The sequence below is a fragment of the Canis lupus genome, chromosome 11 (genome assembly GCF_003254725.2).
Source record: "Canis lupus dingo isolate Sandy chromosome 11, ASM325472v2, whole genome shotgun sequence".
Lineage (NCBI taxonomy): Eukaryota > Metazoa > Chordata > Mammalia > Carnivora > Canidae > Canis > Canis lupus.
Window position 1 is genome coordinate 35,923,386 of NC_064253.1, and position 15,009 is coordinate 35,938,394.

General features: G+C 37.2%; 1 protein-coding gene across 24 annotated transcripts in view; it reads right to left on the reverse strand.

Annotated features, from left to right (window-relative positions):
* Positions 1–1,041: 1,041 nt before the first annotated feature.
* BNC2 (basonuclin 2) overlaps positions 1,042–15,009 on the reverse strand; it is a 438,856-nt gene continuing 424,888 nt past the window's right edge. For 19 of the 24 annotated variants that reach the window (XM_025432667.3, XM_035697029.2, XM_025432660.3 and 16 more), the window contains one exon: positions 1,042–4,284. In XM_025432667.3, coding sequence (XP_025288452.1) covers positions 3,624–4,284 — 661 coding nt within the window. In that variant the 3' untranslated portion in view covers positions 1,042–3,623. Of the gene's footprint in view, positions 4,285–5,830; positions 5,865–15,009 lie in introns of all 24 variants that reach the window. The other 5 variants (XM_035697037.2, XM_035697034.2, XM_035697036.2 and 2 more) reach the window with 4 other exon arrangements.

The following is a 15,009-nucleotide window of genomic DNA, read 5'->3' on the forward strand; positions in this document are numbered from 1 at the left end:
TAGTGAACATGTACATTAATAATACTGACTCATTTTCTGTAACAAAACTGTGCTTATAATCAATCAAATGGGTAAAAGCTACTTGGATGAAAATCTGCATCACTATTAATTTTCAGCCAGCACAGAATGGATGCAGCTAGAGACAAACTGTTCCACAGTAGAAAACTCCTATGAAGAAACAAACGAGTCGGAACGGACAAAGTCGAAGGGCCCATTGATTAAAAAGCTGATCTTTTTTTCCTTCCCATTTGCAAATAAGTCTTGGGATCACCATCCTAACTAGATTTACAGTTAAGTCAAAACACTGCACTCAGGCACACATCCCAAGAACAAGCAACACTTTGGGACAGGAAGCATTGTGCATTTCAGAATTTTACATTTTATGTACTGCTTCCATCCACTCCCCCTGTCCCTTTTAAAGCAAATAGGCTTTATACTGGAAAGTGTTATTCATCCATTTAGAAGGCCACCATAACATTTGGGCACTTGAGGCACAAAAGTAGTAAGTAGCAAATAGGCGAGATGCTTAAAAAGAGCCAGTTGTCCAGGACTCCTTGCCATTTCTCTGGCAAATCTCAGGATGAACACGTTCCTGTTTCCGAGCAAGGGAAATTCTACTTTGAGAATCTCATTACTTCTGGACTATTCTAACTGGCTCTTCACATTAGCCCAGTTTGTGGCAAGTAACAAACATTTGTTCTAAGCCGGGTTCATTTGCTGATGTGACCTGCTGACAGCTATGTAATTCACCCACTAGGGCTATTTGACCTTTTAGTTGACATTAAATTAAACAGACTAAACATTGATTCTGTACAAGATGAGTTCTAATATCTCAACCAAGAGTGTAATTTTTAAATATCACTGAAATAAAAATGTGTTATTTTTGTAAAACGAGGTGTAATTCAGTCTATCACAATTGAAAAGCTAGTGTTTCCCTAATCTTTTGTTGGGATACTAAAAATATTTTTTCCACCCTTTTTGAATTGAATCATTTGGTAATGGGGCAACAGCGCAACACAGAGAACGCTAAGAGGACCAAAATGTTTGCAAACAAACTTTCATTATTCTAGTTCAATTTTTCACAAACATACTGTACATAGTCTTATATGGTATAAAACAAAGGAAAACATCTCTGTCTATTCAATTTAACACAACACCAAAATAAAGCAATTAAGACTTTGGGGAATTCAAAGGTACAAGAAAACAAAAATGGTTATTACTAATTCCTCAGCTTTTTACCGTAAACATTTGTCATTTAACAGACATAGTGTTTGATATGGTTTCTTTTGTACTGTGAATACTTTTGGTCTTTCCTCACTGGAGAACAAATGAATTAAACGAACCCCATAGCTTCCTCTGAAGGAGATGAAAAGATGAAGCTTCTAGACAAGTCTAGCTTATCTTTAAAAATCTATTGTTTCTGAAATTTTTACAAATAAAAATACTGAATCCTCAACTAATGATGCTTATTTTTGGAAACAATAAATACTGTGAGGTACAATAAATCCTACAGGAATAATAACAACAACAGAAACATATTAACAGTTTCCTTTGGCAAATTTAACGGAAGTGAATGCTGATGTGAACACAGAAAAAATAATAACAAAACATATGAAAAATGGAAACATGCAAAGTTCAAACAAGGGGGTATTTCTAACTTTGAGACCGATGAGAGAAATGTTTGAGGCCATTAAATGCAGAAAAGAAATACATTCTCTTTAAGTTACTGTGTACTGTTAGACAAAATATTCCTTGTTTATCTGTCCCCCCCATTTAAAAAAAAAGAAAAAAGAAAAAAAAAGACAACAAAACACAGTCTGCAATGCACATCCTAATGGTTTTGGCTACAGACCGAACTTGAGTAAATATCATCATTTAGTCAGTATGTTGTGGTAGCTGAGGGCTGCCCATGTGGTTAACCAGCTCAGGCAACATGTGTAAACATCGGAAACAAAACAAAACAAAACAAAAAAGGTTTGGAGAATCGTCTCCCCCTCTTTCTCACTCTCAATTGCTTGGTTTCAGGCTTGCTTTCATTTCTCTCTGACAAATCATGTGGGGAAACACAAAACACTCAACAGTGAGAGATCCTATTTTAAACCCCCCTTCGTCTGGCTTTTCAGAAAGGAGTGTTGCTCAATTCAAGTTCAGCACATGTTTTCAAAGCTTCCAAGTACTGCCGCTGTGAAATGTCTTTTGATTTTGTCTATCAAACAGGCCTGAATCATAGGACTACTGCAGAACTTGTAACAAATTAGACAGCCATACAACAGACCAACCCAGTTCAGACTTCTTTCTTTTTAAAGGAGAAGGGTTAGGTCCTTAGAAATGAGTGTTCAACACTTTTACTGTATTCAGCTTTGTTCCATAGTGAGTAATTTGGGCTTTTGTATCCTGAAATATTATCCTGCCTCTGAAGACTAAATGCCTTGGCTGTTTCACACCACATAATTTTGTTTTCCTTTTATGTAACTTAACATATAAGCAAGAAGGATGCAATGTTGATTCTAATAACATTCGGCACTTGAAAGAATCACCAAGTGTTTTTTTTTTAAAAGCGGTTTTCTGGTGGCCGACAAATTGGCCTGTGGTTATGTTGAGTGACTAATTGTATTTTCTTTTCTGGAAACTTGTGCAAAGTTGGCAGTTTTGTGTTAACACTAATACTTTTGTTTGGCATTTGTGCCCTATACTGACCAGACCATTTTTATACACGTGAATTTTTTTTAAAAAAGACACTTACTTGAAGTATGGCAATAGTTTAAGGATAAGAAAGAAGCATGGATATTACACATCCCCTTGTAGTGTATGAAAAAAAGTGCATGACTGGATTTATGTACTAGTACAGGACATTTTAAAAAATCAGATCTGTGCTGTGAAGCATGCCAGCACCTCTTTATCACTATATCTAGCAGGTAGTAAAAACAAGACCATGTTTTTTTTTTTTTTTTTAAATGTGCATTAATGCTAACATAAATGAATAGAGCTAGCCAGCAAACTATTTTTTTCCTGCATATCTAACAGCTGGATGTAACTGTAAAAATTAAACAAAAGAGTTAAACAACCATCAATACAATTGCTTTACATCATTGGCCTCTCAAGGCTAAATATTTACAGGTGAATCTGCCATGCTTTAATTGAAGATTCTCTCAAAACCTTAAAGTTCACAAAAGACAACTATAAGAAGTTCCTTTTTTGTTTCTTTTTTCTTTTTTTCCCTTTTATTTTTTTGCAGGCAACAGTCATGGGTACAACAAATTGTCCCTCTGGACAGGACCAAGAATTCTTATTCTGTCAGAATTTGGGCTAGTTGCACACTTTATGTTTGTGTGTGTGTGTGTGTTTTAAGGGTACTTTGTTTTTACCCTAAATTAAAGATTCCACCCCTTTCCCAAAACTATAAAGGAAAAATAAAACAATTTCAAAAGCACCTAGTGTTTATCTTTTTATATCTAAATAAAAGAAAATATGTGTGTGTGTGTGTGTATATGTAGACTCAGAGGTCTACATATGTACACACCCACACCCACACCCACCCAGGTACACAAGCACACACTGACTATGGCAGTTCAAATATGTAGGCCATCTGGTGAGAGCTGGCATCTGTAGTGTCCATTCTGAGACTAATCTACTGAAGTGAAGGGAATGTTTTTGTGGAGGTTAGGGTTCTGACTGTGCCGATTTCGGCTTCGCACAGAGGAAAACATCATATTGCAACCAGGGACTTTGCACTTGTGCATTTCTCGCAAATGCACAGTTTTGTAGTGCACTCTCAGAGTCCCCTTGTTGCTGTACATTTTGTGGCAAATGTTGCACATGATCCCACCATTGCTCCCGGACAAGCTGTTGAACATCAGAGATCCTGAGACTTCAGCCCCGAGACTGCCAGGGAGGGCAGGGGCCTCGGCCTTGTGTGCGGACTCCCCACTGTCACTCGCCCCGTCAATGTCGTCGAGAAGAATCCCCTCATCACTGCCTGCGTCGGATTCTCGGGAGGAATGGATGCTACTGCTGGACTGGAGGCTGGAGGTGGTGCTCAGGTCAAGGACCATGTAGTCCTCTGCCATGCCTCTCCCGTACCCATTCAGGTGGGAGTCTTCAGTCCCTGCGGGAGAGGAGGCATCTTCCCTGACATCGAGCCCCAAGGGGTGCTGGGCACCATAGATCTTCATCAAAAATTCATCCCGAAGGTCCTTGCTAAGGGAGGGCTGCGCTGAGTCCAGGCCCATGTCATCGAGTTCTTTGGTCAACAGTTTGCGATGCAGGTTTATGTTGGCACTGTGTCTAGGAAAACAAGAGGGAAGGGGGGGAGGTGTATGGGGAGTGGGGAGGGTGAGAAAAAGGAGAACATTTTAAAATTGATTCAGCTTCCACCAGGCATCAAATAAGCACATTCATTGCTAATTACACCATTACAAAAGCAAACATTTCTCTATATTCTCAGGATTTGGGAATAAGTGGTGGTGGGGAATGCAGTAAGGGGAGCTTTTCATTAACATAATTTTTATAAGAGTAAAATTCTTCAATGGTAGAATGAATGCAAATCCACCCACCTTTTTCTCAATGATATTGTTAGCTTTACTAGGTAGCAGCATCAGCTACAGAAAATCTCACAGCAGAGATTGCAGAATATATATTAAATAGGATAAAAGAATGGAAACATGCTGCCCATCTAAACTGACTAATTCGAATTTACACCTAAAAAAAAAAAGCCAAGCCCCTTTTCTCCTTCAGTGCTTTATTTAGAGGTATAAAAAAGGTCAATTCTTTAAAAAAGTAAATGGTCTAGATAATTTCAGTTTAACTTCCAAAAAGTTACCCCTCACCTTTCTACACTTCATTCACATCTTAGGAAGGAAAAGATTTAGTTTTATAGATTAGCAATTTGAAATAGGGTTACAGACTATATCATAAATTCCTTTCCTCAGATTAATTTGGAATCTCAACTAATCTAATGGTAAACTATGCTTCATTTTCAGAAGCTGCTGCATTTTAGAGTTGAAAATGCTTTCACCAAGTAATTCAACTTTTTAAAATGTAATCCTTTAAAACAAAACCTGAAAAATAGAAATTATTTTTTAAAATAAAACCCACCCACCGTTTAAAAAAATCACACTAAACAAGAGAAAAAAACCCAAAGGGACAAAAAAGAAAAAAAACCCACACAATAAATAACCCCCAAATCAAGCACAACAAAGGTCCCCCTATTTTAACAACTGGAATCTGTATTTCTGAGACAAGCAAAACTTTTACTCTACTAAGTGCTTTGCTTGTGTAAAAAAAAAGATAGGATTTGTCCCACAGCATCCATAGGGATGTCATGATTTACAAAGCCTGATATGTTATTATCTATCTGAAAACATTGCTTTTGTATTTACATCCCCCATTTATTTTTAAAGTGCCCTTGGGCATATACCTCTCACCACCTGAAAAGGCTCTCATGTTTGACAAGTACCTAAATTGAAGGAAACCCTTCCAAAAAATACACCAATAAATAAATACACAGATACATAAAAGCTTCTTGATAATGTCAGAAGCTCTACATCTTGAAGTAATTGTGATAATAGAAATGACCTAGAATGGCCAGTATAACATTCAACAGACCTCCTGATTATAATTAAAACATATGGAAGACCAAAACGAGTCACTCCATTTTGTGACCAGCATGGCTAATTTCTTAGAGATGGTTGAGAGGTATGTGCCTCAGAGACAAGAAAGGTAGGAAAGACTTCTCCACCTTTCCACACAAGACAATAAATAGCACTCCGGGTGTTAAGGAGCAGAGGGGCAGCAGCCCTCTCCACACTGCACTTAGGAAGGCTGAGCTTACCTTGTGATAATAAGATCAGCTTTCTAATCTTTTGCTAAATCGATCACAAAAGAAAGCAAGAATGAGAGACAGAGAGAGAGAAAGAGAGAAAGAGAGAGAGAGAGAAAACAAATTCACATTCTAGACATCTGGTTTAAAAAAAACTTAAACAATAAAATAGGGATTTAAAATGTTCTGATCACAAAATCATTTTCTGTCATAAGCGATCAACTTATATGCTGTCTTGATGATTTTCAGATCAGCTGTATAATCCAAAAATCATAAACTGAATTAAGATAAACCAAATCCACAGCATCATTATCATCCATAAATGAGTTCTACACGGATGCATGCAGGGTGTGAGTGTGTGAGTGATAAACAGAAGCTGTCCCCACAGTCCCTGCTCTGACACTCTGGCTCCCTGTTTCCTCGGTGTCAGATGGCAGATGACTCCAAGTGCAGGTTGCTAAGCAGAGGGCAGGAACTGCCTACCGCGTGGTCTTTACCCTGACACGTGGGTATGACACTCTCAGAGTTATTATAAGAATGTGGAAACCAAGTTACACTGCGTCCTATTACTCTATTGATAAAACAATCTGCCAACTGCAAGTAGCCCACAAAATCCTACCCGTTTATTATTTTTAACACCCTCCCCACTTTCTTAATTTCACAAGCACACATTTTGTGATGACTGTAATCTAGAACTCTGTTGCTTCTCACACATCTGCAGTTACCACTTCCTAGATTCACTGCTGAAAAAACAGCAGCCAGACACACAGCAGTCATATCAAGACACACTGAATAAGGAAGAATAAATTAACATTGACAAAAGGACACACTGATCACCCAGATGGACACTTCTTTCCTGAGATGACTTGTGAAATTACACATCTCTACTGATGTTACCAGGAAGAGATGTTTCTCTTCATTTCTCACTTACAGCAATAGAAATCTGTAATCTAATTAGACGATGTACCAGCCCTCAATATCTGTCAACCAAACGATGTGCAGAAATGTGTAGACCAGCTCTGGCACTCTATTCAACAGTGTCCCTTTTCCGCTGTCAGCAGTACTGTTGGCCTCTGCTAATATAATTACATTGACTTTTATTCAATTAAGTGCCATCCCTTGCTTAAAAAAAAAAAGGCTATTTTATCAATTGATTCAGGTGTAATGCAATAATAAAGATGAACTCATGGCAGTGCATTAGCTCTGCTGTTCATAACTTCAGTACAAGGGTTCATTCATGATAGTCGATTTCCATTATGCAACCACAGTTCAAGAGAATTGATTCTTTTATGCTCATTTCTTAATCTATTTCATTTTTGTTTAATAATCTTCCTAAATACCATATGCAAAACACATGAAGTGGGGATGGGAAGAATAGGCTGTGGGAAGTCTGTTCATTCATCCTCATGGCAGTGAGCTTGGTGGTTTTCTAGCAAACTCACAGTAACTGGGATGGAAAGAGGAAAAGTGAGAGAAGTAGAGAAAGAAGACAGACAGTTTCTCTAGCAAGTACTGATCCTGTTCCTTAAGAGATTAGGTTTGGTCTCTACTGAGCAGACAAAAGGCAGCACCTGATCTTAACAAAGACCTATAGTTGGACTCTGGAGTCAGTCGATCCAAACCATTAATTGTCGTAAAACATGGTCCTCACAAAGAGATACAAAGGCCTAGGGCTAATGGCAATTTACAAGTTTATTTGGATCAGCAAAATTAAAGAGGTAAAAAGATAGGGAAGATGGAAGAGACACAGAAAGAACTCATGCCTACTGACCATCAGATACAGAGAAGAGGATCCTAAAATGGGAGGAAGGCCAGAGAGTGCTGGAGATAGAAGGACCTGAGCAGAGGAAGCAAGGTGCAGATGTATGTGGTAAGAGGAAGGAGGAATCTATGAAGGAACCTAATTTTGAGTTCTCCAGAGATTTAGTTTTTACTTTTTCTAGATATAGACTTATTGTGGATATTTTATCTCCAGAATAGAGAGAGAAATAATCATTAACAAAAATCTATATTAGAACTTATTATAACTTACAAGAAAATAAACAGCATGAAAGCTCTTTCCACTTGCTTTGATTAGGTAGGAAATGCTGATACATAGACGTAAATCCCTCTCATGGAAAAAAAAATGACTGGGATGGAGAGAGAAGATGAGTTCCTAAGTAGAAAGGGTAAGGATATGGTTTTAACAGGGATCTGGTATTAATTAGTACAGTGCTACATCCTAAAAGAGGAGTCCAAAATGGGGCTCCAAGATGGCCACTTTCAAGAAGGATGCAAACTAGATCTCATTTAACCTCCAGTCTCCTTCACTGAAGTAGAATACTTTGCACATAGCAAATACTTGAAAAATACTTTTATTCGCCTTCAATCAGTAATATGCACAAGTCTTAGTGCAGCTTTTCCCAAAATACATTGTTGAAGAGAAAACAAAGATCCCAAGACTGGAAGCACAAAACAGAATATTTAAGAAAAGGCAGTTGTGATAGAGCAAAGCATAATTCTGACCCTATTAATACTTCAGTGTGGTGCACAGAAATGCTATATAATTAAGGCATGCCACAGCCCTGTCACTTGGGCTATGCTTGGAATTACAACTGCTTCCTCTGAATCTCTGTACTCTTTCCTATTCTCTCCATACTGCGAGTTTGCCAAATGCCTTTTGAAAGCTAACATTATTCTTAAGAATAAAGAGTAATGAAGGCTTGGATAGGGGAGGTCATAAAACTTAACATTTTGAGATCCTGAGTGGAAGTACTGTAACTGGACTAAAGTGGACCACCATTCTTTTTCTGTTTCTTTAATAAAAATTTTACTTATGTCAATTATGTCTCAATTAAAAAAAAAGAAAGAAAACTTTACTATGCAAACCACAGAAGACACTGAATTTATCAAATACAGTTAAGTAACTTCATAAATGCAAGTGAGAGAAAGTAAGTCTTGGTGGGCATTTCTTTTCTCATGTCTCTTTTGATGTTCTAATGCCAGTCCAACTTAATAACAATGTTGACTCATAAAAATTAAAGTTAAAAACATTGAAAAGAAATAGTGTTTTGAAGTTTTAACTTTGACTTTGATATACAGGGAAGAACTTTAAAAAAAAAGATTATTTATTCATGAGAGATACAGAAAGAGAGAGGCAGAGACAGAGGCAGAGGGAGAAGCAGGCTCCATGCAGAGAGCCTGATGTGGGACTCGATCCCAGGATTGTGAGATCATGATCCCAGTTGAATGCAGATGTTCAACCGCTGAGCCACCCAGGAGTCCCCAAAAGAACTTTTTTTTTTTAAAGAAAAAGTTTCATGTCCAAAAGAATATACTGGTCAAAACTGAATAGTGAATCAGATCATAGGTCACACGAGAAGTTCAACAATCTAATAAATTTGAATTCTTAATCAGTTTTGAACCATTCTAAACTTAGTGAAACAAAATACTTGATAAATAATATTTCAGGCAAAATAGAATTGAGGCTCCATTTTGGATTTTTATCTTTATTTTCTTGTTTATCTCTGCCACTCAACACACACACACACACACACACACACACACCTCAAATTATACTGTCCAGAATGATCAGTGATGTATACATAACAGATATCATATATATGGTGTGGTGTGTGTGTGTGTGTGTGTGTGTGTATGCATATGTGAGGATAGAGAAATAAATTTGTAACCAATCTGGAAAAACCTAGATGCCAGATGAGTGTACTGTGGGATATTGAATCAACAATACTCTTGAACAGAAATGTACATCATCTATCTAAATCCACAGAAATGCAAAATTAAAACCTCTGCCCCTCATTAATTCTCTTCTTATCTGGATTGCTATGACATTATCTGTTATATTTAACTCCTCAAAATTTTTGTATTAATGGTAGGAGGCTCACAGCTCTGTGAGTTAAATGACATTTTAGATAGTACACATTTCTTCAAAACTCATAGTTGTTCTATAGGCTGTTATTTAAAGATCCTCTCCAGAAGAGCTGAAAACCATCTCTAGCTCACATACACAATGTACAATTTTAGTAAATGCTCAAAAAAAATCCCCAAAGAAGTACATACTAATGCAAGAAATAAAAGCTAAGCAAATTCTTGCAAATTAAAAGTATGAAATTCAGTCACTTCAATCTCTTTCAATATAAAACAAATCATCCATACTGGTCACGCAGACAGTTCCCTCTACATTCAAATTATTCACTTGAAGATAAGCTCCCACCAAACTCTTTAGGGGTTTAGCTAATTTACTGCACAGATACGGCACGTCTGTTGTAATAACAGGTAGGATGTATTGGGGTCGACCATTTATCAGAATTAGACTTCTTTTCTCAATTCACAGTGAATTATGCTGCCTACATGACTCCCCTCTCTCAGAGCCTGCCATCCCCTCACGGCCCCTAATGTGGCAGGCAAACAAAATTGACAGTCTCATCTTGTCAACAAGGGGTGATTCTCCTGAGAAGCCATTTAACTTTGCCGAGGAAGCAATGTATTAATGTGCATGTCCCAGCAATGTTAATCATCTTCAAGCTTCCGACCTAACTTTGACGTGAACGAAATCACCAAATTTGTTTACTAAATGAATCGTAATATGCTAATAAGAAAGCATGACATATATGGAAAAGCCAAACAGATGGTTTGTTTACTCCACTTTGCAACTTTATAAATGTTGTAACTCTGAAGATGTTAGTGAGAATTATTGGTTTGTTGGCAGAGGCAAACGTGTCTTTCGCATACTAAATCTGGCGCTACAGTTAGAAAACAATTTGTCATTGCTGTGGAATGCATAAAAAATGTTAATGTAGTAATGGCATTTGGGAAGGCAGATTGGTAGATGGAAAATGTGTATGCCGGATGCTCAGGTTAAGTGTAGAATTGATATCCGACAGCCCATTCCCTAACCATTTTACTTTTGAGTTGTATCTGACACATCAAGGCTTCTCCAGGGTGCTGATTGAATTCAATTGGTACCTGTTGCACTGTAACGTGAGAGGAGTGCTACACTGTGAAGAGGGTTATGTTTTCACAGCATTCAGAAATTTTCTCAATCAGGCAGCTCATATGGTGCTCAGTTTACTACTTACTATTGGTGGGTAAGAAAAAGGCCTCGAACACTGGTGTCTTTTTTTTTTTTTTTTTTTACACTGGTGTCTTTTAAGGAATGAAATGAACCTGAGCTATAATTTTAGGTTTTATATATGTATATTTTTACCCTGGATGAACTAACCATCAAGTCTTTGTCTTCCAACCCTTGTGTTATAGTCTGACTTATATAAAAAATTCAGAAGACTTATGTCTAAAATAACAGGAATGCATTTTTTTCTCTTGAAAATTTTCTGCCATTTTAAAAATAAGCATTCTTTTTTTAATATGTACAATGTGAAACCTCAATTTCTTTCTGAGATCTTTTTCAAAGGCAATACTTCCTAAGATTAAATATTCAAAATGTTTTACATCATTAAAATGGTTAAGGTCTTTTAAAAAGGTAAGATTAGGAGTGTATGAGTTCCCTAAGGAAAGGGACAGAATTTTGTAGACCATCAGTATTATTATTTAGCTATGGCCTTATGTTGAATTCTGCATTAAAAATGAAACTACTTAAGATACGTGGACAAAATGAATGCACAAAATCTAATTTATGTTTTTGGTTAAATGAGGTCAAAAGTACCAATGAAAACATGAAAACTTTAGTTAACTAGGCAGCAATGTACCTATGCTACTAAACATCTCAATCTTTAGAAACAATTTTTTGAAATTATTTTTACTTTTTATTCACATGAGCATAGGGAATACAGAATTTTATATTGAAAGACTGCTTATTTCTCTCAATATTAAGGACCACTCCCCCCAATTTCTTAGTCCTACATATTGAGACTACCACTGATCTTATGGGATTTCCTGATGTACCACCATATAGTGCTGAAATTTTTACCCAAGTGCAAAAGAGAAATGAGAGAACAAAGTGATCTAAAGAAACCACTGAGTTTATTTTGCTGCCCAAGGATCACTTTGGAGCAAGAAACATTAGCGGCTATCCCAGCCTGGCGCTTATATCTCATTTGAAATATCTCCTCATTCCTGACCAACAAAGAAAATTTCAATAAAGTACTTTTACTGGTTTAACAACAGTGAGCTCCTGGGATTGTCAAAGTGCTAAGCCTTTTCCAAGGAGAGAAAAAATCAGCAGCTCAAATATAATTAACCTTCTATTCTCAATGCAAACTGCCACGCACAGGAACTCTGCAGTCTATTAGCAAAGTTATAATGGCCAACAGGCAGAAGCAAAATTGGTCAAAAAGTTGGCTGCTGCTGTCATATTTTTGGAATTATGATTAATGACACTAATAATGTGGATGATTACTGATATGTGTATCTCCAGCAGTTTATCATATTGCTCTGGCTGCCTACGTCCACAATAAACAGGATGCTATCATTTACCTCTTTATTGAAGGCAATCCTTCTCTTGAAGGAGCATATTCTAATTACTTCGTAATGTTTTATGTCTTAAACATTTTGCAGCTCTGGACCTTGCCAACTGCTTCATGTCTACCATTGATTAATTACTGAATGTTTAATCAAAATTTAGAATCTAATGTAGTCATTTATGAGCACACTGCAGTGCCAAAGTAGTTAGGCTTTGCTCCCAAGTTTGGAGAATGTTGGGTTCAAAATCAAATCCCAGCTATGCATGAGGATCCAAGAATTTCACCTTGGGTGCTCTGAGGTTGCCAATTCTATCTCTGCTGATGAATGGAAGGTAATCTAACTACAGGGTAAACAGCATCTTTACCCACCCTCTCCCTACTGATTTCCCCAATTCCCTAATCAGCAGAGCAGCACCGTTGGCTGCTTCTGAGAACAAGGTCCTCGTGAATACCCATCATGAGAACATAGTTTTGAAGTGGTTAAACAAGTGAAAAATAATTTGCTGGGACAAATACATGAGTTTTTTTTTAATGTGGATTTTTTATGGTACTGTCATACAACCATTCACCGTTGAAGTTAAGTGTTTTTTTAATACCATTACTGAACTGCTGAAATGGATGCTAATATAGCTTGGAGTGCTAATGTCAAGTCCTGGTAATAAAAAAGACAGACTGCTGAATGAAATAATTTCAAGTAAAAAATAGAACAAAAGTGCTCTCTCTCTTGCTCTCCACTTTTATTGAATTGGGACTGACTGAGCCAATTGCTTTAGAAGTCTGTAAAACACAATTACTAGTGAGCGAACTGACCCACCAGTGCCCCCTCAATGACAGAGCAGACTCAAAAGGCAGCAGAGTCAGAGCGGCCCCCTCAGCTGGCCATCAGACCGAAGAGGCTTCCTTCTGAACGTCTGTTGTGCTCATTGTCCAAATCTGCCTCCTTTTACTTACAAAATCTTGTTATTTCCCATCAATATGATAAAGTAACTTCATACGTTACTTTCCAAGATGAAGATGTCTGTTCTGGCAATTAAGGATGATCTGTCTTTTGATATTCTTATTTATGTGGATGTTTATGTATAAACACACATATACATTACGTGGATGCATTTAGATGAGGACGTTAGCATATTTTTTGAATAGCTGGTAATAATTCAGATTGATATATGCTCTAGCGAGATTGAAGCATCACTTACATATGTTTAGCTAGAAACACTTGGCTTTTTTTTTCCAAGGTAAAGCGAAATAATTAGAGCAAGCAAGAAAAAGAATTGAACTAGAAGTGGGTAACATTTTTCCCCCTAGTTAATAAAAGAAGTAATAAACTCCATAAAGTACTAGAGTTAAGATCACTAACACTTCAGGCATAACAGCTTTTTACCAGGAATTTACAACTCCTGTTTTAATTCAAGCAGCTTGCATTGGGACATAAAATCTAGGTATTTTTTAAAAGTGTAGTTTTATGTTAAGCAACTGAAGAAAAATTGTCCTTTCCTACAAAGTATTCTTGTCTCTTCTTTTGTGGCCTACTTCTTGCTCACATGTGTACACACACACACACACACACACCTTGGCACTCAAGAATCGAAGTTACTAAATCCCTTTTTTATGACATTGTAATTTTTTGGCAAGTGTAAACTCCTTTCATATTTTGCCACATTCATTTATTTGAAGCTTGTGGGAGTCTTACAGCAAAAATGTTAAATTATTTCTGAGGCTTAAAAAAAAAAAGAAAAAGAAAAAAGTGCTTTCTAGCCCGACCTTCACTAAGAAATTTCAACAGAGAAAGGAAGGTCTCCTTTTAGCATAACAACAAATGATCACTCACAGCGAGAGAGAGCTGGTAAGAAGCCTTTCACCTAAGAGAGAACCATACTGATAGAATTGACTAATATAGGTGTGCAGTCTTACAACCCACTTTCAGTGAGAATGGCCTGTGTTTTTTTAAAAAAGAAAGGATTATCTACTGAAACAAGTATCTCAAATAATTATGTAGAATAATTATGACCAATAAAATCTCTCAGGGTGTCAGAGAGATGGTGGCAGACCCAAGGGAGGCGGAAATCAGGAGGATGACCCTTGTTTCAAAGAGTTGCCATTGTGAAAAATACTGTCGGAGCACCCCAATACGTGCGTTCTGTTCTAAGTGCAATTTTGCCTGAATTTTCAAGATAATGCTGGCAAGAGTAACAGCTTGTTCCTTTCAAGGGAAGATAAGAACAAGGAGTATGTAGAAATGTGTTTTGTGCAATGAAAGTTATGTATGGATAAGAGATTTAATGTAACTTTCATCAATAGAAACGTTTAAGAATCTCTTTGTATCATGAAAAGGAAGTCGTTCATCCACCATTAAGCTGTGTTGTCTATTTGGTACTCGGTTTGGAAGACGGTGGAAGTGACTGGTGTAGTTCCTGGAATGGAGGAGTGAAAGGTCAGCAGAGGCTTAAATGAGCTTGTCTTACATCCAGCTGGGCCAGCAGGAGATCATTAGGAAGATCCGAGGCTCACTTTAGGCTTGTCAGAGCCTCTCCCCATGATACAAGGAGACCGTTTTGCTCATTGCTCTTCTCCCAGTGTATAAAAAGAACCCCAGAGACAGGAATGACACCGAAGTTTATCTTACTACCAAAGTTTCGCTTGAGGAGGGCACAACTAGCAATTACTCAGAAGGGGGATTTATTTTGTTTGTTTGCCTTTGATGGAAAGTAATGGAGATAAGTACAAAAGACCTATTGATCTGCTGGCTCCTATTGTGAAGCCAAATAGAGTAAA